Source organism: Neomonachus schauinslandi, chromosome 6 (genome assembly GCF_002201575.2).
Source record: "Neomonachus schauinslandi chromosome 6, ASM220157v2, whole genome shotgun sequence".
Classification (NCBI taxonomy): Eukaryota; Metazoa; Chordata; class Mammalia; order Carnivora; family Phocidae; genus Neomonachus; species Neomonachus schauinslandi.
In genome coordinates this window covers 59,771,224-59,797,549 of record NC_058408.1, presented here as the reverse complement: position 1 = coordinate 59,797,549, position 26,326 = coordinate 59,771,224, and the positions used below count along the sequence as shown (strand labels likewise).

Genomic DNA, 26,326 nt, shown 5'->3' with positions numbered 1-26,326 from the left:
ATGGCAAGAGGACAGAAAAGAGAAATATCCAGGCAAGTATCCCCAGGTCAGGAGCTCCTAGTAAACATTTGAGTTCGGGACATAAAACTTTTAAATAGGCTAATTTAACATAGTTTAGACAAGGCTCAGGATACAAAACAGTGTATTTTAGAAGCATATAGAAAAATGTTGGAGTTCTTGCAGTTAGTTCACTCAAATAAACATATGGCAACTCTCTCCTACCCCACTCTGGGACAAATTGATCTATAAGGCACAGAAGAAAAAGCTCTCAAGTTTCTAATGAATAAAATGGTTTTTAAGAAGTCTTTTTCTACCTTCACACAACTTAAAAATTTACCCACTGAAGAAGTGGCCCAGAGTTTCCACACTCAATTGCAAAACCTTTTAATTCATCCTCTAAATTGCATTGAACCGATTCTTCTCTCTGCAGTGTTTACAACAATGTTTTCTGTGGATTTACAATGGTTTTCCTCCTTGAATAAGAGTAACAGAAATATGGTCAGCAACTCTGCCCCTGTCAGGTACCAGGAAAATAAATGAAGGAAAAAAGGCTCCCTTTTCATCATGACCTGTGTGTGAATAGATGTTGCTACTCAGGACTTGCACATGCGTCCCCCTCATTCTCCTGGCTGAGTGCTCACTTCTCTTTATAGATGTATGAAGGTTTATGAATAATTTCGTTCTATGTGGAAAGCAAGTCTTGGCTCCTAGCATAAATTTAGTCCTGGTACATGCACTGATTGTCTCCACACATAGGATTTGTGTGTTCTTAATTACATACTTGAAAGAGCACACTGAAATAGCCATTGACTTTACTTTGCTCATGACTGTCTCTTTGCATATTCTAACACCCTCTAAAACATCAACAGGAGGTAACCAAAGGTTCCCCTCCATCTTCTAAGCCATCTTAAGAAAACAGAGATAGTGAAGAATTTGATGAATGTAAAGGATGGAGAGAGATCTAAGTCATGTATCACCCAAAATCATCCCATATATTTTGTTGTGTACAACCATGTTTTTATATCTTTTTATTCAGAATTTTGTACTCCAAATTAACCTTTAAAAAGATGCCAAATGTGATGGGTATTAAGGAGGGCACGTACTGCATGGAGCACTGGGTGTTATACGAAAACCACGAATTGTGGATCACTACATCAAAAACTAATGATGTATTGTACGGTGACTAACATAACATAATAAAATAAAATTTTAAAAAAAGGATGCCAAATGATATACCAAACATAAGACATCATCATTTAAAAATCAGTTTATTCTTTATTTTTTTTAAAAGATTATTTATTTATTTATTTATTTGACAGAGAGAGAGATAGCGAGAGTAGAAACACAAGCAGGGGGAGTGGGAGTGGGAGAAGCAGGCTTCCCGCCGAGCAGGGAGCCCGATGTGGGGCTCGATCCCAGGACCCTGGGACCATGACCTGAGCCGAAGGCAGACGCTTAATGACTGAGCCACACAGGCGCCCCTAAAAATCAGTTTAAGACAGAAACTGTTGTATATGCTCTTGAATACCGGGAGAAGTTTCTATACAGCTGAAATGTAATGCATTTGCAACTTCATCTTTACAAAGGTCATTAGTTGCTGGGTAGACATGAGTACTCCTTGATTAATAATCTGATTAATAAATCTTGATGTCCTTATTAATTTATGAGGTCTCAATCACTTCAACTTGTTTGGAAATTAAATAAATTGGAGTGTGTTTGTTATCTTTTTTAAGGTTAATAACATCTAATTCCAGTACTTGTTGGAAGGATTAAGACAATGCATCTAAATTACCAAGTGCAGAATTAGGTACATAATTAGAAGTCAAAAAATAATATTTACCTTAATATCTTCCCTTTCTTTTCCTCCAAAAGGTCATTTTTCTAAAAAAAAAACTAAGACATGTTCAAACACCACTCTTAGCTTGAGTGGAATCATTTGGTTTGAAGTTCAGAAGGCCAAAGCCAAGTGGTAAATCAGGATACCAGAGACCAGGGCAAAGACCTGGAGAGTAGTCAAGTGTGATGGTGGAGTTCAGTAAAGCATTGGTACCAAAAGGGTGACCAAAAAGTGAAACTTGGCTAAGTCAAGGAGACTGCATCCTGAACAAGTGAATTCTGGAAACTGCATTTCTGGAAAATAGGAATAGACCTTGTTAGAGAGCAGCTGTGGCCTCACCTGAATATATGATGGAAACTTCTAGGAACAAAGACAATGTGAGCTAGAGGTGGAGGGGAGGGCAGATGGTAGTGATAAGGTAGCAGGGGTAAAATCATCACTCTTTCTCAATGCAGGATGACCTTTGTCTGGCCCCAAAACATAAGGAGAGGAACTCCTTCCCTATACACCAAATTTCCAGAGGTCTCATGGACCAAACAGGGAAGTGGGTATTAAATATAAGCAAACTGAATGATTTGTCATGGGAGGTGTTAAAGACTCTGCAACCTCTTGATTCCATGACACAAAGCTTCGGTGTTTGCCAGGTGAGTTCTTTGATAGTCCCAGTCAAGGGAGATTGTAATACACAGCCTACAGAAAGCTTGGTTCACAAGATGGAAAGGGGATCTAGAAGAGTTTCCCGTAGGCCACAGGATTTGAATTGACTCTGTAGGGTGACACAGCAATAAGGTACCAAAATCCATTCCACATACCAGTTCTTATTCTAGTTATATGCCCTGGCACTTTTGGGGATGCAGACATATAATGGAACCAACTATATGATGGTACCTACTGCAACTTGCAGTGCTCAGTCTCCATCCCCTTTCCCTAATTTCTTCCTGCCTTTGGCCTTCCCAAACTTCTTCAAGTGTTCAGGCACAAAAGTCCCTCTTTCTGCCTCTTTTTCATAGTACACCTTAATGGCCCTAGCGCAAGATTGACTGGAAAGAGTCTCAGCTTCCTGTAGGCTAAGATCTAATATTTATGAAGGTAAACATTCTAAAACCTCCACTCACTCCAAGTGGAAATGATTTTTAAATTTTCACAATTAACACATAGCTGCTAATGAAAGTGAGAAAGGGAACCATTTCCTACAAGAAAATAACCAAAGGGAATATTTGGTATTGTCAGAGGCCAAAGTCACTTGGCACTCTAGAGCTAGGCATAGATCCAAGCAGAAAGTACAGGGACAGTGACCAGGACTTCTCACACATTCATAGCTACAGACCCACACTCTGCCATGAACAGAGACTGGGAAAACTTTGCACAACTCCCAAGGTTGCTAGAGAACTAAGCCGTTTTCAATGACCTTAGTGTCCAGTATCTTCCCACATACATGAAGGGTAGTGTCATGTCACCAGCATGTGCAGGGCAGGAAATGTATCATGCATGCAGGAATATTCCCTGAGCATAAAATGCACCCTGACCTGAAGCTTTGAAACAGACTATTATTTTCCATGAAAGCAAATATAGGAGAAATGTGTGGAATGTGACCTTACAAACTACACTCATAAAAATGCTTAAAAGGATAAGCATTGTGAATGACACAGCAAACAGAAGAATTTACACCAAAGGAAATAGACAAGATCAATTTGAAGAGTGCCTCAAGAAGTCTTTTTAAATGTTTAAAACGATAAAGTATGTAAACATGAGAAAAGAGGAGGCAGGATTACTTTTGTAAATACATACCAAGAGTTTCATAGTGAAGCTTTAGAATATTAATGAAAGAGAATAGAAAAAAATATTGCAAAAGTTGCCAGGAAGCAAAGTAATATAAGTCTGGTTGACATTATATTTATTTTTGGAAATGTGGAATGTCAGAAGTCAGCAGAGTGAAACTCTGATTTTAAAATTCTATATTCAACCTGACTTCTGAGAAAGATGGTGGAGTAGGAGGACCCTACGCTCATCTTGTTCCATGAATACAACAAGGTAACACCTCACATCATTGTAAATAACTAAGAAAATGATCCAAACACAAGCAGAACAGATTCTCTACAACTAAATGTAGAAAAGAAGCCACATCAAAGAGGGTAGGAAGGGCATAGATGTGGTGAGGAGTTAAATGGACCTGCAGGACTTTCCTGGGGAGGAGATATGCCATGGGAGCAGAGAAGGGAAAGAAGCAGATTCTCACACCAGCCACTCCAGGCTGGAGGATCCCCGTAACATTTGGCTTTGAAAACCAGAGGGGCATAATTTCATGAGTTCTTACAATCACCAGGCCTTAACCCCTTGAACTTTAAAAATAAACAGGCTCAAGAATGGGAGAGCCAGGAGAGTGAAAGAAAACTGAGTCCCTGCACTTAAAGAGAAAGCACAACAAACAGCTCCAAGGAGATACAGCATAGAAGCAGCGGTTTGAAAAAAAAAAAAAAAGCCTGGGGCATGTGGGAGAGAGTTTCTTTACTAATCTTAGAGCCTGTGCTAGATAGAGGGGCATGGACCTTTGGGAGACTTCTCCAGGAACAAAAGAGCTGGTGGGTGCCATTCCCCCCCCCTCCCCATCCCCCAGCTTAAACACATGAACACCTTTGGGAGACAACAAAGTGTCAGTACTCACTACCTAATTTGCTAACATTACTACCCCACCCTCCCATTCTCCTTCGGACATGCCCCCTCCAGCCAGGCCTCAGCTCCGGGTCCCCTCCCACAGCAGACCTGCCCAAATTTTGCTAACACCAGGTACCCCACCCCCACATCCTCCTTCAGACCTACCTTCAAAATGCACTTGACCAGAGACCATTCAAACCAGTGCCACAAGCCTGGCCATGTGCAAGCAGCCCCAACAGGGATCAGAACCACTCCAAAGTGACTCATGCCCCAGGAAGAGGGGTAGATAACCACATACACTAATCCAACTCCGGCTGCAGCAGTGGGCTGGGGACACACAGATGATTTGACTACAGGGCCCACCCAACAAAGAAAGCTTCTCAGGGGAAAACACAGGGAGATTGTCCTGCAGTTCAGTGCCACTGCATCTCTGGCAGACACCTGGTCTGACTCAGGCCCAAGGAGGCCCCAGACTGGTCCACTACAACACAGGGACCAAACCCTGCCCACAACAGGCAAAGGAGCCATTGCAGATGACTGGACTGAAGGCAAAAGCAGCTCAGCCACAGTAGTAGGGCACATGCCGACCACATAAGAGACATTCCTGAAGTGCCAGGTTCTGGTAAACAAGGAATATTGCACTATAGGACCTCTTCCTTATAAGGCCACTACTTTCAAGAGCAGATGTAATGGAATTTCCTAACACACAGAAACAGAGAGTTAGGCAAAATGAGGAGACAGAAGACTGTGTCCCAAATGAAAGAACAGGACAAAATCACAGTAATCTCCATCACAAAAAGGAGATAAGTAATATTCCTGATAGAGAATTTAAAGTAATGATCATAAATATACTTACTGGACTTGAGAAAAGAGTAGAGGACATCAGTAAGACCCTTAACAAAGAGATAGAAAACATTAAAAAAAAGAAACAATCAGAGATGAAGAACTCAATAAATGAAATAAAAAATATACTATATGGAATAAATAGTAAGACAAGAGGAAACAGAAAAATTGGACCAATGACCTAGAAGACAGAGTAATGGAAAACAATCAAGCTGAAAAGGACAGAAGAAAAAATATAACAAAAAATGAAATAGCCTTAGGGAATTTAGCAACAGCCCAAAGTGTAATAACATTCACATTATAAGGACCCTAGAAGAAGAGAGAGAAAAGGGGAGCAGAAAATTTATTTGAAGAAATAATAGCTAAAGACTTTCCAAATCTGGGAAAGAAAACAGAAGTCCATATCCACGAGACAAAGAGAGCCAACAAAATCAAACCAAGAGGGTCCACACCAGACCCATAGTAATTAAAATGGCAAAAAGTAGTGATAAAGAGAAAATTTTAAAGCAGCATCAGAAAAGAAAACAGTTACATACAAGGTAATCTCCATAAGGCTATAAACTGATTTTCCAGCAGAAACTTTGAAGGCCAGAAGAGAGTGACATGATATATTCAAAGTGCTAAAAGAAAAAAAAAATGCAGCTAAGAATACTGTATCCAGCAATGTTATCATTCAGAATAGAAGGAGCAATAAAGAGTTTCCCAGAGAAAACAAAAGTTAAAGGAATTCATTATCAATAACCAGCCCTACAAGAAACGTTAAAGGGGACTCTTTGAGTGGAAAGGAAAGACCATAAGCAGGAGTAAGAAATGTAAGAAGTACAAAAGCAGTAAAATTAAGTATATCTATAAAAATCAGTCAAGGGATTCACAAAATAAAATGATGTAAAGTATAACAATATACCAAAAATTCAGGGGAGAGGAGTAAAGAATGGGTTCAAACTTAAGTGACCATCAATTTAATATAGACTGCTATATGCATAAGATGTTATATACAAACCTAATAGTAACCAAAAATCAAAAACCCGTAATAGATATGCCAAAAATAATAATAATAAAGTATCCAAGTGTATCACTAAAAAAAGCCAGCAAACCAGGGCAGAAGAGAGTAAGAGAAGAAAGGAACAAAGAAGAACTACAAAGACAACGATAAAAAAAAGTAACAAAATGTCAATAAGTATGTATCTATTAATAATTACTTTGAAAGTAATAGGACTAAATGCTCTAATCAAAAGACATAGGGTTACTGAGTGAATAAAAAAACAAGACACATCTATATGTATACAAGAGACTCATTTTATTTTTTTTTTAAGATCTTATTTATTTATTTAACAGAGAGACACCGAGAGAGGGAACACAAGCAGGGGGAGTGGGAGAGGGAGAAGCAGGCTTCCTGCAGAGCAGGGAGCCCAATGTAGGGCTCAATCCCAGGACTCTGTGATCATGACCTTAGCAGAAGGTAGACACTTAATGACTGAGCCACCCAGGCACCCCGGGACCCATTTTAGAGCTAAAGACACTTGCAGATTGAAAGTGAGGGATTAGAGAAACATTTATTATGCAAATGGATGTGAGAAGAAAGCCAGAGTACCAATACTTATATTGGACAAAATAGACTTTAAAACAAAGACTGTAACAAGAGACTTTTCTTAAAAGTATATAATCATAAATCTAACAAGAATATCTAACAATTGTAAATATGTATGCACCCAACATGAAAGCACCCAAACACATAGAGCAGCTAATAACAAACATAAATGATGTAATCAATAATAATACAATAATAGTAGGGGACTTTAATACCCCACTTACATCAATGGACAGATCATCTAAACATAAAATCAACAAGGTAACAGTGGCTTAGAATGACACATTGGACCAGATGGATCTAACAGATATATTCAGAACAATCCATCCTAAACAGCAAAATATACATTCTTTTCAAGTGCACATAAAACATTCTCCAGAATAGATCACATATTAGGCCATGAAACCAGCCTCAACAATTTCAAGAAGTTTGAAGTCATACCATGGATCTTTTCCAAATGCAATGCTATGAAATTAAGAATCAATCTCAAGAAAAAAATCTAGAAAGACCACAAATACATGGAGGTTAAATAACATGCTACTAAACAACGAATGGGTCAGCCAAAAATTCAGAGGAAATTAAAAAAATACATGGAGACAAATGAAAATGAAAAGACAACAGTCCAAAATCTTTGGGATGCAGCAAAGCTGTTCTATGAGGGAAGTATATAGCAATACAAGCCTACCTCAAGAAGTAAGAAAAAATTTCAAGTAAGCAACTTATCCTTACACCTAAGGGAACTAAAAAAGAAGAACAAAATGCAAAGCCAGCAGAAGGAAGGAAATAATAAAGATTGGAGCAGAAATAAACAAAATAGAAACTTAAGAAAAAATAGAAGATGAATGAAACCAGTAGCTGGTTCTTTGAAAAGATCAACAAAATTGATAAACCTTTAAGCAGACTCATATTAAAAAAAAAAAAAAAACTCAAATAAAATCAGAAATGAAAAGAGGACAGTCTCTCTCCTCCTCCACTTTTGACAGACATCCACATCTTCTGGTGCATTGCCAGCCATGTCCCTGAGACAAAATGGTGAAGTCGAAGGAAATGGGTTTGGCAATGTTGAGCTCCAGTTGGCCATATTTGGACATATTGGGCCCATAAGGGCTGCTTTTAACTCTGGCAGAGTGGATAATGTTGCCATCAATACCTCAGCTACATGGTCTACATATTCCATTATGATTCTACCCATGGCAAATTCCACAACACAGACAAGGCTGAGAATGGGAAACTTGTCTTCAATGGAAATCCCATCTGCATCTTCCAAGAGTGAGATCTTGCTGACATCAAATGGGTTGATGCTGGTGCTAACTATGTTGTGGAGTCCACTGGGGTCTTGACCACCGTGGAGAAGGCTGGGGTTCACTTGAAGGGTGGGGCCAAGAGGGTCATCATCATTATCACCCCTTCTGCTGATGCTCCCATGTTTGTGATGGGCATGAACCATGAGATGTATGACAACTCCCTCAAGATTGTTAGCAATGTTTCCTACATCACCAACTACTTGAGCCCTCTAGCCAAGTTCATCCATAACAACTTTGGCATCATGGAGGTACTCATGACCCCAGTCCACGCCATCACTGCTACACTGAAGAGAGTGGATGGCCCCTCTCAGAAACTGTGGTGTGATGGCCAACAGGCTGCCCAGTACATCATCCCATCCTTGCTTCTTTTGGTGGTGTAGGTAAGGTCATCCCTGAGCTAAATGGAAAGTTAACTGGCATGGCCTTCAGTGTCTCTACCCACAAAGTGTCAGTTGTGGATCTGACCTGCCATCTGGAGAAAGCTGCCAAATACAATGACATCAAGAAAGTGGTGAAGCAGGCATCAAAGGGCCCCTTCAAGGGTATCCTGGGCTACACTGAGGACCAGGTTGTCTCCTGTGACTTTAATGGTGACACCTACTCTTCCACCTTTGATGCTGGGGCTGGCATTGCCTTCAATGACAACTTTGTCAAGCTCATTTCCTGGTATGACAGTGAATTTGGCTTCAGCAACTTGGTGGTGGACCTAATGGTCCATATGGCCTCCAAGGAGTAAGAGCCCCCTGGACCACCAGCCCCAGCAAGAGCAAGAGGAAGAGAGAGAGGCTCTCAGCTTTTGAGGAGTTCTTACACCAACTCATCTCCCAACACACAGAATCTCCTGACCACAGTTCCCATCCCAGACACTCTGAAGAAGAGTAGGGGCTTGGGGGGCCCTACCTTGTCATGTAGCCTCAATAAAGTATATTGTACCCCCCAAAAGAAATGAAAGAGAAAATAACTAACACAACAGAAGTACAAAGATTATAAGAAAATATTAAGAAAAATGATATGCCAACAAATTGGATAACCTAGAAGAAATGGATAAATTTCTAGAAACATATAACCTCCCAAAACTGAAGCAGAAAAAAAAACAGAAAACTTGAACAGACTGGTTACCAGCAATGAAATTGAATCAGTACTCAAAAACTCCCAACAAATGAAAGTCCAGGGCAAGATGACTTCACAGGTGAATTCTACCAAACACTTAAAGAAGAGTTCATACCTATTCTTCTCAAACTATTCCAAAAAATAGAAAAGGAACAAAAAGCTTTCAAATACATTCTCTGAGCCCATCATTACCTTGATACCAAAACCAAATAAAGACACCACAAAGAAAGAAATACAGTCCCTTATCTCTGACAAACATGGAGGTAAAAATACTAAACAAAAAATTAGCAAACAAAATCTAACAATATATTTTTAAAAATTATTTGCAATGATCAAGTGGGATTTGTTGTTGGGATGCAAAGATATTTCATTATTAACAAATCAATCAATGTCATATATCACATTAACAAAAGAAAGGATAAAATCATATGATCATTTCAATAGATGCAGAAAAAGCATTTGACAAAATACAACAGTCATTCATGATACAAACATTCAACAAATAAATTTAGAGGGAAGATATCTCAACATAATAAAAGCCATATATGAAAAACCCACAATGAACATCATCCTCAATGGGGAAAACCTGAGACCTTTCCCCTAAGGTCAGGAATAAGAGAAGGAAATTCACTTTCACCACTTTTATTCAACATAACACTAGAATTTCTAGCCACAGAAATCAGACAACAAAAAAGAGATAAAAGGAATTCAAATTGGTAAGGAAGAAGTAAAATCTTCGGTATATGCCCATGGCATGATACTCTATAGAAAACCCAAAAGACTCCACCAAAAAACTGCAAGAATTGATAAATAAATTTAGTAAATTTGCAGGATAGAAAAATCAATATATAAAATCTGTTGCATTTCTATACACTAATAACGAAGTAGCAGGAAGAGAAAATAAGAAAACAATCCCATTTACAAATGCACCAAAAACAAGAAGATACCTAAGAATAAACCTAACCAAAGAGGTAAACGACCTGTACTCTGAAAACTGTAAAACACTGATGAAAGAAATTGAAGATGACAGAAAGAAATGGAAAGACAATCCATGCTCATGAATCCAAAGAACAAATATTGTTAAAATCTCTATACTACCCAAAGCAATCTACACATTTACTGCAATCCCTCTCAGAATACCAGAGTATTTTTTCACAGAACTAGAACAAATAATCCTAATTTTTTTATGGAACCACAAAGACCCCAAATAGCCAAAGCAATCTTGAAAAAGAAGAACAAAACAGGAGGAATCATAATCCTGGACTTGAAGTTATATTGCAAAGCTGTAATAATCAAAACAGTATGGTACTGGCACAAGAACAGACATATAGATCAATAAAACAGAAGAGAGGGAGGGCCCAGAAATAAATCCATGATTATATGGTCAATTAACCTTCACAAAAGAGGCAAGAATATACAATGGGAAAAAGAAAGGCTCTTAAACAAACGGTGTTGGGAAAACTGGTCAGCTACATGCAGAAGAATGAAACTATACCACTTATTTATACCATACACAAAAATAAATTCAAAATGGATTAAAGACCTAAATGTGAGACATGAAACCATAAAAATCCTAGAAGAGAGGTCAGGCAGTAACCTCTCTGATTTTGACCATAATAACATTTTTAAATACATCTTCTCAATGAAAGGAAACAAAAGCAACATAAACTATTGGGACTTCATCAAGATAAAAAGCTTCTACACAGTAAAGGATGCAATCAGCAAAACTAAAAAGCAACTTACAGAATGGGAAAAGATATTTGCAAATGACATATCTGATAAAGGGTTAGTATCCAAAATATATAAAGACCTTATAAACTCAACACCAAAAAAAAAAAAAAATTAAAAAATGGGCAAAAGACATGAAGACTTTTCTCCAAAGAAGACATCCAGATGGTCAACAGACACATGAAAAGATGTTCAACATCACTCATCGTCAAGGAAATGCAAATCAAAACCACAATGAGCTATCACCTCACACCTGTCTAAATAGCTAAAATAAAAACCACAAGAAACAACAGGTATTGACAAGGATGTGGAGAAAAAGGAACCCTTATGCACTGTTAGTGGGAATGCAAACTGATACAGCTGCTGTGGAGAAAAGTATGGAGTTTCCTCAAAAGCTAATATAACTACCCTATGATCCCATATTTCTACTGCTATTTACCCAAAGAATACAAAAACACTAATTGGAAAAGATATATGCACCCCTATGTTTATTGCAGTATTTACAATAGCTAAATTGTGGAAGCAGCCTAAGTGCCCATCAATGGATGAATGGATATAGAAGATGTATTATATGTATGTGTGTGTATATATATATATATATATATATATATATGCATATATATATACACAATTAGGTATTATATATATATATATATACACAATTGAATATTATTCAGCCATCAAAAAGAATGAAATCTTATCGTTTACAACAACATGGATGGATCTAATGAATATAATGCTAAGTGAAATCAGTCAGTCAAAGAAAGGCAAATACCATAAGATTTCACTCATATGTGGAATTTAAGGAACAAAACAAATGAATGAAGAAGAAAGACAGACAAACAAAAAAACAGAATCAGCTATAGAGAATAAACTGACTGTTTCTGTAAGGGAGGCGGGTGTGCGAATGGGTGTTATAGGTGATGGAGATTAAGGAGTATCCTTATGATGAGTGCTGAGTAATGTATGGAATTGTTGAATATATTATACAACTGGAACTAACATAACACTGTATGTTAACAATACTGGAATTAAAATTTTAAAATAAACAAGAAAAAAAAGAAATCTATATCTAACTAAAGAGTCATCCAAGGGTGTCAATTACCAACAACTTCAGACAAGTCACATTTTAGACTGTTTGCCTCAGATATTTGAGAGAACCAGCAAAGAATGGACTCTATCAAAAGACAAAAAAAAAAAAAGTCTAATATATGTGAATAGAAGAATGAATGATAAGTAAACAAATTAGTAAAAAAAATAGTACACTGAGAGCATGTGTTCTATAAACAATAAACACAAAACTGAATATGTTTAGTTAAAGCTGGGAAGCAAACAGAAGTTGAAATGTGGGAGAGAGTAGGGGGAAAAAATATTTCAACTTTTATTTGTGCAGATGATTGAAGTATAGATTAGCTTTCTATATAACTAGAAAATGCACTTTAAATTTTTATTAACTATATTTATACAATGTAGGATATAAATATAGAAATGAAAACATAACTTCTTATACATATAAGAGGGAAACAAACAAAACTAGACCTACAAATTGGAAATAAGAACGGAGAAGGGAAACAAAGATCGTATTAAATAGCAAACACAGAAGACGGCTGTGGAGTAGGAGGATCCTAAGCTTACCTTGCCCCAGGAACACAACTAGATAATTGTCAAATCATCCTAAATATCACAGAAATCAACCTGAAGACTGACAGAACAAACTCCACAACTAAAACTGGAAAAGAAGCCACATAGAAGAAGGTAGGAAGTGCAGAGCTTTGTTTAGGGGAAAGATGGATCCAGGCTGCTATGGAGGGGAGGAAGTTATGGTTGTGGAGAAGGGCAAGAGAGAGGGGATCACACAGGGGAATGCACAAACAGAATGTTTCCCCATAGCCACTGGCTTGAAAGTGAGAGGGCCTGAATTTTGTGAGTTATTGCAAACAGGGGGGCTTAAAGCCTGAAGGTTTAAGTGTCAGCAGGCTGGGCTCCAGGAGAGTCTGGAGGCATTTGGGCTGCTCTTGGAAAGAGGCAGACAAAAAACCTGGGGACATACAGTCTAGAAACAGTGATCTCAAGAGCATCTGGGGCACATAGTGAGGAGAATATTTGCTCTACTTGGAGCATGTCCCAGAAATTAGCATTCAGAGAGAGACCCTTCTGGGAACAAAGTAGTTGGCCAGTGCCATTTCCCTCCCCCACCCTTCAGCATAAACATGGGACCACATGTGGGTACCAGTATTGTACCAACACTGACTGCCTAACTTGCTTACACTGAGCCCCACACTGCTACACTCTGATGGGGCTGCCCTTTTCAGTAAAGCTGCCTCAGTTCCACCACAGAGGGCCACCTCCCCCAGAAGACCAGCAGAAACCCCTCCCCACACCATGTCTCCCAACCAGAGAGTTCTGCAAGACTTCACTTCTAGTAGAAGTAGTATCAGGTCTCATTTAACAAGCAGACCAGAGCACACCTAGTTAAAACTTGCCACACTCTGGCCAAGGTCCAAACATTGCCCACTGCAGGCAAGGAGAGCCTCTGCAGACAACAGGCATGAAGGAGACAGCAGCCAAAACACAATAGCAGAGTGCATGCAGCACACAGCAGAGACACTCCCTGAAGCACCAGGTCCTGGATATTATATGACCTCTTCTTCATGAAGCCATTACTCTCAGAAGCAGGACACATAGCTGGCTTTTCTAACACAGAGAAAAAAGCAGAGACTTAGGCACAATGCCAAAACAGAGGAATTCATCCCAAATGAAAGAACAAGATAAGGCCATGGCCAGAGATCTAAGCAAAACAGATATAAGTAACATGCCTGATGGAGAATTTAAAGCAACAATCATAATGATACTCAGCGGGCTCAAAAAAAGAATGAAAGACAACAGGGAAACCCTTACCATAGAGATAAAAGAGTTATAAAAGAAACAGAAATGAAGAATGCAATAACTGAGATTGGAAACAGGCTTGATGCAAAAAACTTCAGGCTGGAAAAAGCAGAGGAATGAATTAGTGATACAGAAGACAAAATAATGGAAAATAATGAAACCGAACAAAAGAGAGAAAGAATAATTATGGAACATGAGAATAGATAGGGAACTCAGTGACTCCATTAAACATAATAATATTCATATTATAGGAGAACCAGAAGAAAAAGAGAGAAAAGGGGGCTGAAAATTCATTTGAGGAAATAATAGCTGAAAACTTCCCTAATCTGGGGAAAGAAACAAACATCAAGATACAGAAGGCACAAAGAACTTCCATCAAAGTCAACAAAAGCAGGTCAAGACCAAGACATACTGTAATTAAATTTGCAAAAAATACTGATAAAGAAAAAATCTTAAAAGCAGTAAGACAAAAGAAGTCCTAAACTTACAAGAGAAGACCTATAAGGCTACCTCAGATTTCTCAACAGAAACTTGGCAGGCCAGAAGAGAGTGGTATGATATATTCAAAGTGCTGAATGGGAAAAATCTGCAGCCAAGAATGCTCTACCCAGCAAGGTTATCACTCAGAATAGAAAGAGAGTTTCCCAGACAACAAAAAATAAAGAAGTTCATGACACTAAACCAGCCCTGGAAGAAATATTAAGGGGGACTTTGAGTGGAAAGTAAAGAGCAAAAGTGACAAAGACAAGAAAGGATCAGGGAAAATCTCCAGGAACAACAACAAAACAAGTAATAAAATGACACTAAATATATATCTATCGATAATTACTCTGAATGTAAATGGACTAAATACTCTGCTCAAAAGACATAGGGTGTCAGAATGGATAAAAAAACAAGACCTCTCTATATGCTCCCTACAAGAGACTCATTTTGGACATAAAGATACCTGCAAATTGAAAGTGAGGAGGTGAAAAAACATCTATCATGCAAATGGACACCAAAAGAAAGCCAGAATAGCAATACTTGTGTTGAAAAAAACTAGACTTTAAAACAAAGACTGTAACAAGAGACGAAGAAAGGCACCATATCATAATAAGAAGGACAATCCAACAAGAAGATCTAACAATTGTAAATATTTATGCACCAACATGGGAGCTCCCAAATGTATAAAATAATTAATAACAAACATAAAGGAGATAATTGATAGTAATATAATAATAGTGAGGACTTTAACACCCCACTTACATCAATGGACACATCATCTAAGCAGAAAATCAATAAGGAAACAGTGGCTTTGAGTGACACATTGGGCCACATGGACTTAAATGTATTCAGAACATTTCATCCTAAAACAGCAGAACACACATTCTTTTCAAGTGCACATGGGACATTCTCCAGAATAGATCATATACTGGGTCACAAATCAGGCCTCAACAAGTACAAAAAGATTGTGATCATATCATGCATCTTTTCTGACCACAACACTATGAGACTTGAAGTCAACTACAAGAAAAAATTTGGAAACACCACAAATACATGGAGGTTAAACAACATGCTCCTAAACAATTAATGGGTCAACCAGGAAATCAAAGAAGAAATTTAAAAATATGGAAACAAATGAAACTGCAAACACAACAGTCCAAAACCTTTGGGATTCAGCAAAAGTGGTCCTAAGAGGGAAGTATATAGCAATACAAGCCTACCTTAAGAAGCAAGAAAAATCTCAAATAAACAACCTAAACTTACACGTCAAGGAGCCAGAGAAAGAACAACAAACAAAACCCAAAACCAGCAGAAGGAAGGAAATAATAAACCTAGAGCAAATCAATCAATGTGATGAACTACATAAATAAAAGAAAGGATAAAGACCATATGATCATTTCAATAGACCCAGAAAAAGCATTTGACAAAGTACAATATCCATTCATGATAAAAAAAAAAAAACCCTCAACAAAGTGCGTTTTGAGGGAACATACCCCAACATAATAAAGGCCTTTTTTTTTTTTTTTTAAAGATTTTATTTATTTATTTGAGAGAGAGAGAATGAGAGACAGAGAGCATGAGAGGGAGGAGGGTCAGAGGGAGAAGCAGACTCCCTGCCGAGCAGGGAGCCCGATGCGGGACTCGATCCTGGGACTCCAGGATCGTGACCTGAGCCGAAGGCAGTCGCTTAACCAACTGAGCCACCCAGGCGCCCCATAATAAAGGCCTTTTATGAAAAATCCACAGCTAATATCATCCTTAATGGGGAAAAATGGAAATCTTTTCCTCTGGTAAGGAACAAGACAGGGATAGACACTTTCACCACTTTTATTCAACATAGTACTGGAAGTCCTAGTCATAGCAATCAGAAAAGAAGAGTAAATAAAAAGCATCTAAATTGGTAAGGAAGAAGTACAATTTTCACTATTTGCAGATGACATGATACTCCATATAGAAAACCCAAAATCTCCACCAAAAAATTGCTAGAACTGATACATGAATTTAGCAAAGTCACAGGATACAAAATCAACATAGGGAATCTGTTGCATTTCTATACACCGTAATGAAGCAGCAGAAAGAGAAATTAAGGAATCAATCCCATTTACAAATGCACCAAAACCAAGAAGATACCTAGGAATAAACCTAAACAAGATGTGAATGACCTGTCCTCTGAAAACTGTAAAACACTGATGAAAGAAACTGATCCATGCACATGGATCCAAAGAACAAATATTGTTAAAATCTCTGTACTACTGAAAGCAATCTACAAGTTAAATACAATCCTTATCAAAATACCAACAGCATTTTTCACAGAGAATTTCCTAAAATTTGTGTAGAACCACAACAGACCCCAAATAGTCAAACAACCCTAAAGAAGAAAAACAAAGCTGGAGGCATCACAATCTGGACTTCAAGTTATATTACAAAAGTGTACAATGATCAAAACAGTATGGTACTGGCTCAAAAATAGGCACACAGATCAATAGAACAGAATAGAAAACTCAGAAATAAATCCACAGTTGTATGGTCAATTAATCTTTGATAAAGCAGGAAAGAATATCCAATGGGGAAAAGAATGTCTCTTCAACAAAGGAGGTTGGGAAAACTGGACAACAACATGCAGAAGCATGAAACTGAAACACATTCTTACATCATACACAAAAATAAATTAAAAATGAATTAAAATCCTAAATGTGAGACATGAAACCATTAAAATCCTAGGAAAGAACATAGGCAGTAACCTCTTTGACATCGGCCATAGCAACTTCTTACTAGATATGTCTCCCGAGGCAAGGGAAACACAAATAAAAATAAATTATTGGGACTTCATCAAAATAAAAACTTCTTCACAGCAAAGGAAACAATCAACAAAATTAAAAGACAACTTACAGAATGGGAGAGGATATTTGCAAATTAATATCTGATAAAGGGTTAGTATCCAAAATATATAAAGAACTGATACAATTCATTACCCCAAATATGAATGATCCAATTTAAAAATGGGCACAAAACCTGAATAGACATTTTTCCAAAGAAGACATCCAGATAGCGAACAGACACATGAAAAGATGCTCAGTATCACTCATGATCAGTGAAATACAAGTCAAAACTACAATAAAAAATCACCTCACACCAGTCAGAATGGCTAAAATCAACAACAAAAGAAACAACAGATGTTGGCAAGGATATGGAGAAAGAGGAGCCCTCTTACACTGTTGATGAGAATGCAAGCTGGTGCCGCCACTCTGGAAAACAATACGGAGGTTCCTCAAAAAATTAAAAATAGAACTACCTTATGATCCAGCACTTACACTACTAGGTATTTACCCAAAGAATACAAAAATACTAATTCAAAGGGTTACATGCACCCCAATGTTTATAGCAGCATTATCTACAACAGCCAAATTATGGAAACAGCCCAAATGCACACCAACTGATGAATGGACACACACACACACACACACACACACACACAGAGGAATATTACTCAGCCATGAAAAACAATGAAACCTTGCCATTTGCAACAACATGGATAGAGCTAGAGAGTATTATTCACTTAAGTGAAATAAGTCAGTCAGAGAAAGACAAATACCATATGATTTCACTCATATGTGGAATTTAAGACACAAATCAAATGAGCATAAGGGGAAAAAGAGAGAGAGAGGCAAACCAAACACAAACTCTTAAATATAGATAGCAAACTGATGGTTACCAGAGGTGAGGTGGATGGAGGGATGGGTGAAAGAGGTGATGGGGACTAAGGAGTGCATTTGTGATGAATACTGAGTGTTATATGGAAGTGTTGAATCACTAAATTGTACAACTGAAACTAATATTACACTGTATGTTAACTAACTGGAATTTAAATTAAAACTTTTTTAAAAAAGAAAAGAAATTTTGGTGAGGAATGGGATATTTACATAATTTCAGAGTAACTCCCCATAAAATTCTGTTAATTGCAAAAGGGAAGTGAGTAACTTTATAATGGAGAAACCTGGCAGACGCCATTTTAATTAATAGGATAAATCAAAATCAAGTCCTTAATTTCTTGGACACAATGAGAAGAATACAGCAGCATTTCAGTGATATTCCTGCCAAAGATGCACAAACTGAATCCAATCCATGTGGACACATGAAACTCAAATTGAGTAATATTCTACAAATTACTGACTTGTAATGTGCAAAATCATCAGGGTCAAAAAATCAAGGAAAGACTGAGAAAGTGTTCCAAATTGAAGGAGACCAAAGCAACACAATAACTCAGTGCAGTTCCTGGTTCTGGACTGGATCCTTCTGCTATGGAGCACATTCCTGGGCAGATGGCAAAGCTTGAACTTGCTTTGTGGAATAGATTACAGTAATAAATCAGTGATAATTTCCTGATGTTGATGGTTAGATTGTTGGTATGTAGAAGAATGTTCTTATTTATAGAAAATAAACACTAAAGCATTTGGGGTAATGAGGCATCATGTCAGCAATTTCCTCTCAAATCATTCTCAGGGAAAACATTTTATTTTACTTTCTTGCAACAATTTGAGATTGTTAAAAATTTTAATTTTTCCAAATAAATATAAATGTTGGTTTGTTTTAGAAAAATAAGAGAAGCCCATAAATAACTTTAATACCTACATGAAATGGATGAATTTCTAGAACATAATTTACAGCATGCGATAGATCATATAACTCTAAACTCTCCTATAATGTAACACCTAGAAAGCTGGATGACATTTTTAAAAATAATTTTAAATGGACAATTGAGTTCACAATAAGGTAGAGTATCTTCAAAAGAAAAAGGAAGTGGAAATACAAAATAGGAAGGTAGCATAAGCATAAAAATTTCAAAAATGTCAATGAACAAACTATTACATCTCATAAGAGATTTCAGCAAGTATCCTGTATATATCTCAGGTACACTGCTGATGGGAGGAGCCACATATAAATCTCATTATATTCTAAACATTCAATGAGAAAAAATGAGGTAAAGTATTTCATTCAAAATAGTTTTATGGAATATTATGCAGGCATCAAAAGGAATGAAATCTTGCCATTTGCAATGATGTGGATGGAACTGGAGGGTATTATGCTGAGCGAAATAGGTCAATCAGAGAAAGACATGTATCATATGATCTCACTGATATGAGGAATTCTTAATCTCAGGAAACAAACTAAGGGTTGCTGGAGTGGTGAGGGGTGGGAGAGATGCGGTGGTTGAGCAATAGACACTGGGGAGGGTATGTGCTATGGTGAGCGCTGTGAATTGTGTAAGACTGTTGAATCACAGACGTGTACCTCTGAAACAAATAATACATTATATGTTAAAAAAAAAGAAGATAGTAGGAACGGAAAAATGAAGGGGGGAATTCGGAGGGGGACACAAACGATGAGAGACTATGGAGTCTGAGAAACAAACTGAGGGTTCTAGAGGGGAGGGTCATGGGGGGATGGGTTAGTCTGGTGATGGGTATTAAAGAGGACACATATTGAATGGAGCACTGGGTGTTATATGCAAACAATGAATCATGGAACTCTACATCAAAAGCTAATGATGTAATGTATGGTGATTAACATAACATAATAAAAAAAAGTTTTAAAAAGTAGGAGTAGTTAATGGGGCACTGGGCAGCTCAGTCAGTTAAGCGATCAACTTTTAGTTTCAGCTCAGGTCATGATCTTGGGGTTGTGAGATCGAGCCCCACATTGGGCTCCATGCTGAGTTGAGCCTGATTAAGATTCTCTCAATCTCTCTCTGCCCCTCACCCCGCTCCTTCCCCCCACTTACACACATTCTCTTTCTAAAAAAAAAATTAGGAGTAGTTAAGAATAATATTAGCAAAAGTCGATGAACCTCATAAAATAACACCATTTTGTTGAAGGACATAAAACAACACCTAAATAAATAGTGAATGGAAATTTTCAATATTATACTGATACAGATTTTTTACAAACTAATTTATAAATTAAAAGCAAGCTCAATCGGGGAGGAGTTAAGATGACAGAGGAGTAGGGGACCCTAATTTTGTCTGGTCCCTGGAATTCAGCTAGATAGTTATTATTCTGAACACCTGAGAAATTAACCAGAGATCTGAGAAAAGAATTGCTGCAATTCTACAAATAGTAAAGTGACAATTTTTTGCAAGGTAGGAGGTGTGAAGATGTGAATCTGGGCAATATTTTGGAAGATAAACTGTGGGGGACGGGGAGGGAGCCAGTTTAAGGAAGTTTTACTGGAAAGTATTATAAACAGCAGAGCACAAAATTGGAACTTTTAGAAGTCTGCTCCAGTGGGAGACCTCCCTGCCTGAAACATGCTCAGGTGGTGAAGTGGGGCAGAATCCCAGGTGGGACAGTGTGGTCTCAGAATCACTGGAGTCACAAAAAGAACAGGGATGCCTGAATGAGGCAGAGTTCCCAAGCATTGGAGCAGGGAAGCTGGCTGCAAACAGCGAGTCTAGGCACTGGCTTTCTGCTCAGTGTTGCCATAGCCAGCAAACCGCTGCATGGGTGGATGACCCCTCTCTACGCAGGGTCCCAGCAAAAGGCAGAAGCACATTGAGAACTCCCTCTCTCCCCAGGGAGGAATGGCATGGGTTCATGCCAGAGGAGCCTGTAAAATTTGAAGACTCAAAATGAGGTCATGTGCTTGAGATAAAAAATGCTCAGTCACAGGCTGGGTGAACACAGAGTTCGGCGGAAACCAGGGAATCAATCCCATTTACAATTGTGCCAAAAACCATAAGATACCTAGGAAAAAACCCAACCAAAGAGATAAAAGATCTGTACTCTGAAAACTATAGAACACTTATGAAAGAAATTGAGGAAGACACAAAGAAATGGAAAAACATTTCATGCTCATGGATTGGAAGAACAAATATTGTTAAAATGTCTATGCTGCCCAGAGCAATCTGCACATTCAATGCCATCCCTATCAAAATACCATCAGCATTTGTCACAGAGCTGGAATAAAGAATCCTAAAATATCTATGGAACCAGAAAAGACCCTGGCCAAAGGAATGTTGAAAAAGAAAACCAAAGCTGGTGGCATCACAATTCCAGACTTCAAGCTAATTACAAAGCTGTAATCATCAAGACAGGAGGGTACTGGCACAAAAACAGATCCATAGGTCAGTGGAACACAACAGAGAACCCAGAAATTGACCCAAAACTCTATGGTCACCTAATCTTCAACAAAGCAGGAAAAAATATCCAATGGAAAAAAGATAGTCTCTTCAATAAATGGTGTTGGGAAAATTGGACAGCCACATGCAGAAAAATGAAACTGGACGATTTTTTTTTTACACCATACACAAAGATAAACTTAAAATGGATGAAAAACCTAAATGTAAGACAGGAGTCCATCGGGGCGCCTGGGTGGCTCAGTTGGTTAAGCGACTGCCTTCGGCTCAGGTCATGATCCTGGAGTCCCGGGATCGAGTCCCACATCGGGCTCCCTGCTCGGCGAGGAGCCTGCTTCTCTCTCTGACCCTCCCCCCTCTCATGTACTCTCTCTCATTCTCGCTCTCTCAAATAAATAAATAAAATCTTTAAAAAAAAAATAAAAAAAAAATAAATAAAAAAAAAAAAGACAGGAGTCCATCAAAATCCTAGAGGAGAACACAGGCAGCAACCTCTTTGACCTCGGCCGCAGCAACTTCTTGCTAGACTCCAAAGGCAAGGAAAACAAAAGCAAAAATGAACTATTGGCACTTCATCAAGATAAAAAGCTTTTGCACCTCAGAGGAAATAGTCAACAAAACTAAAAGACAACCCACAATATGGAAGAAGATATTTACAAGGGTTTTATCAGATAAAGGACTAGTATCCAAAATCTATAAAGGATAGTAGGAAGGGAAGGGAAGGGCAGTAAATCGGAGGGGGAAATGAACCATGAAAGACTATGGACTCTGAGAAACAAACTGAGTGTTCTGGAGGGGAGGGAGGTGGGGGGATGGGTTAGCCTGGTGATGGGTATTAAAGAGGGCACGTTCTGCATGGAGCACTGGGTGTTATACACTAACAATGAATCATGGAACACTACATCAAAAACTAATGATGTAATGTATGATGATTAACATAACATAATAAAATAAAATTAAAAAAAAAGAACTTATCAAACTCAACACCCAAAAAACCAAAAAATCCAGTCAAGAAATGGGCAGAAGACATGAACAGACATTTCTCCAAAGAAGACATACAAATGGCTAACAGACACACGATAAAAAGCTGAACATCACTGGACGTCAGGGAAATACAAATCAAAACCACAATGAGATACCACCTCACACCAGTCAGAATGGCTAAAATTAACAAGTCAGGAACAACAGATGTTGGCAAGGATGCAGAGAAAAGGGAACCCTCTTACACTGCTGGTGGGAATGCAAGCTGGTGCAGCCACTCTGGAAACAGCATGGAGGTTCCTCAAAAAGTTGAAAATGGAGCTACTGTATGACCCAGCAATTGCACTACTAGGTATTTATCCAAGGATACAAACACAGTGATTCGAAGAGGCACCTGCACCCCAAGGTTTATAGTAGCAATGTCCACAATAGTCAAACTATGGAAAGAGCCCAGATGTCCATCGACAGATGAATGGATAAAGAAGAGGTGGTATATATATATATATATATATATATCAGCCATCAAAAAAAATGAAATCTTACCATTTGTAATGGACTTGGATGGAGCTAGAAGGTATTATGCTGAGCAAAATAAGTCAATCAGAGAAAAATAATTATATGATATCACTCATATGTGGAATTGAAGAAACAGAACAGATGAACATGGGTGAAGGGAGACAAAAATAAAATAAGATGAAATCAGAGAGGGAGACAAACCATAAAAGACTCTTAACTATAGGAAACAAACTGAGGGTTGCTGGAGGGGAGGGAGGGAGGTGGTAACTGGGTGATGGGCATTAAGGAGGGCACTTGATATAAAGAGCACTGGGTATTATATGCAAGTGATGAATCACTAAACTGTACCTCTGAAACTAATAAAACACTATATGTTAATTAATTGATTTTCAATAAAAGAAAATAAAATATAAAAAAGAAAAGAAATAAATGCAAGCTCAATCAAAACCTAAATAGAATTATTTATGGAAAATTTCAAATAGATTCTAAATTTATATGGAGGGATAAATGTGCAAAATAAATGGGACAAAAATTAAAATGAAGAAAGTAAGGTCACTTATTTTACCATTCAGCAAGAACCTTTAAAAAGGTATAGTAATTTTAGAGTAGCAAAATTAGCTTAGGCATAGAAGAATAGATAAATGCAACAAAAAAGAGCCCACATATAGACAGAAGTATGTATGTGTGATAGGGAAGCATCACAGATCAGTGGGTGGTGGGAGATTTGCACTATTAAACACATGTTACTAAAACATATCTCTATGAAAAAAATAAAATCATGAAATACAGAATAATGTCCAGATAAATAAAAAATATAAATATAGGGGCGTCTGGGTGGCTCAGTCGGTTGGGCGGCTGCCTTCGGCTCTGGTCATCATCCCAGGGTCTGGGATGGAGCCCCGCATTGGGCTCCCTGCTCGGTGGGAAACCTGCTTCTCCCTCTCCCTCTGCCTGCCGCTCTGCCTACTTGTTCTCTCTATCTCTCTGTCAAAAAAGTAAAAACCTTAACGGGGCGCCTGGGTGGCTCAGTCGTTAAGCGTCTGCCTTCAGCTCAGGTCATGATCCCCGGGTCCTGGGATCGAGCCCCGCATTGGGCTCCCTGCTCCGCGGGGTGCCTGCTTCTCCCTCTCCCACTCTCCCTGCTTATGTTTCCTCTCTCGCTGTGTCTCTCTCTGTCAAATAAATAAATAAAAAATCTTTAAAAAAATTTAAAAATCAAAAATAAATAAATAAAAACCTTAAAATATATATATATATAAATATAAAAAGATTGAACAAGTGAGTTAAAAAGAAGACTAATTTTATGATCTTAGGTTGGAAAGATACTAATATATTAATTAAATTAGCCTAGAATATAAAAAATAAAACATAAAAACATTAACAATTATGTTTATATTAGAATTTAAAACTTCTACTTACTCAGAAATAGCATATACAAAGACAAAACAAACAATATAGAAGAGAACACATATAATAAAGAGTTATTTTTAAAGATTGTATGCCAAGAGAACTCCCAAAATTCAAGAAAAAAACAAAAATCTTTGCAAATGTATCAGCAGGCAATTCACAGAATCCAAATGGTCAATGGGCATATAAAAAGGTGACAAAAGTCATTGCAATCAGGGCGCCTGGGTGGCTCAGTCCTTTAAGCATCCCACTTTGGCTCCGATCATGATCTCAGAGTCCTGGGATCTAGCTCCACTTCAGGCTCCCTGCTCAGCGGGGAGTCTGCTTCTCCCTCTCCCTCTGCTCCCCCGCCCCACTTGTTCTCTCTCTCTTTCTAATAAATAAAATCTTTAAAAAAAAAAGTCATTGTGATCAGGAAAGTGTAAATTAAAGTAATGATAATTATTTGTCATCTTTCAGATAGGCTTATATTTTAAGATCTAACAGTGTTAAACATTGGAGAGAGAATAAAAAAGCCACATTCTCCCAACACTTCCCTGATGGGAGTAAAAATCATTACAACCATTCTGGAAGGCAATATGGTTGTATCTGCTAAATGTGAAAATGTACATAACCAATCTCTCAGGATTCTACTTTCAGGACTCTGGGTTAAAGAAATACATATGGATAAAGAGACAGAGACAAAGACAGAGACAAAGGTGAGTATTGCACATGCTTTATTATAGAAAAGAAAGTAACCACACAATGCAATAGGGAAATAATGAAATAAAATGAAATGCCATGGATTATTATTCAGTTGTTATAAGAATTAACAGGGGGGTACGAGGCGCGCGCTCGGGGTCCCGGTCGCGAGGAGGAGGAGGATGTGGCGCGCGGAGGGGAAATGGCTGCCGAAAACAAGCCGGAAGAGCGTTTCCCAAAGTGTATTCTGCGGAACTAGCACCTACTGTGTTCTCAACACCGTGCCACCTCTAGAAGATGATCATGGGAACAGCAATAGTAGTCATGTAAAAATCTTTTTACCGAAAAAGCTGCTTGAATGTCTGCCGAAATGTTCAAGTTTACCCAAAGAGAGGCACCGTTGGAACACTAATGAGAGATCATGATGCAGCCGTCCTTTTGGATTTCTTTTTAATAATGTGTGACCCTTCACCTTTGATCCCCTGACCTGCATTACCTTGGTAACCATTTCATTTTTTAATTTAATTTCATTTTTTAATTTTGGTGTACAAGCTGTAACATTTCATCTCTCAAAGTGTAACACGCTGATTTCCTCAAATAGAGATACCCCTTTGAGCGATAAATTTGCAAAATGCTGTCTTCATTTTCTGTATTAAAATTCATTTCAGTTTTTAAAAAAAAAAAAAAAAGAATTAACAGGGGGGAGGATCAGAGGGAGAGGGAGAAGCAGACTACCCACTGTGCAGGGAGCCCAATGTGGGACTTGATCCCATGACCCTGGGATCATGAACCTGAGCCAAAGGCAAACGTTTAACTGACTGAGCCACCCAGGTGCCCTGGAAATTTACTTCTAAATGGGAGTAACATTCTAATTTTTAAAGAAATGATTGTATGCTTATATATAACTTGTGCTTTATATATATATATAAACTTGTGTTTATACATATATATAGTTTTAGTGTATATACATATATATACCTATATTTAAAAGTTATATATAACTTTTTTTTTAACCTGAAGGAAAAAATAACAGAAGTAAATATGCCAAAAAGTTAATACTGGTTAACTCTAATTGGTGGGACTGTGGATGAGTTTTCTTGTATTTCTTTCAAAATGTATTATCTTTTGCCTATTCTAGTAAAAGTGAAGTTGCTCAGATTGAAAATATGTAATTACT

The 26,326-nt window shown here is 37.9% G+C and overlaps 1 protein-coding gene and 1 pseudogene across 1 annotated transcript; both read left to right on the top strand.

The window, feature by feature from the left end:
- Window positions 1-7,987: 7,987 nt before the first annotated feature.
- LOC110574057 lies at window positions 7,988-8,960 on the top strand (annotated as a pseudogene).
- A 16,329-nt stretch (window positions 8,961-25,289) lies between these two features.
- Window positions 25,290-25,821, top strand: LOC110574056 (calmodulin-binding transcription activator 1-like). Its single transcript, XM_044916416.1, has one exon. The coding sequence runs from the start codon at window positions 25,332-25,334 to the stop codon at window positions 25,572-25,574; it is 243 nt and encodes an 80-aa protein (XP_044772351.1). The 5' UTR covers window positions 25,290-25,331; the 3' UTR covers window positions 25,575-25,821.
- Window positions 25,822-26,326: the final 505 nt, after the last annotated feature.

Coding starts and splice junctions, on each gene's coding strand:
- LOC110574056 (XM_044916416.1), top strand. CDS start 25,332: ATGTGGCGCGCGGAGGGGAAATGGCTGCCGAAAACAAGCCGGAAGAGC.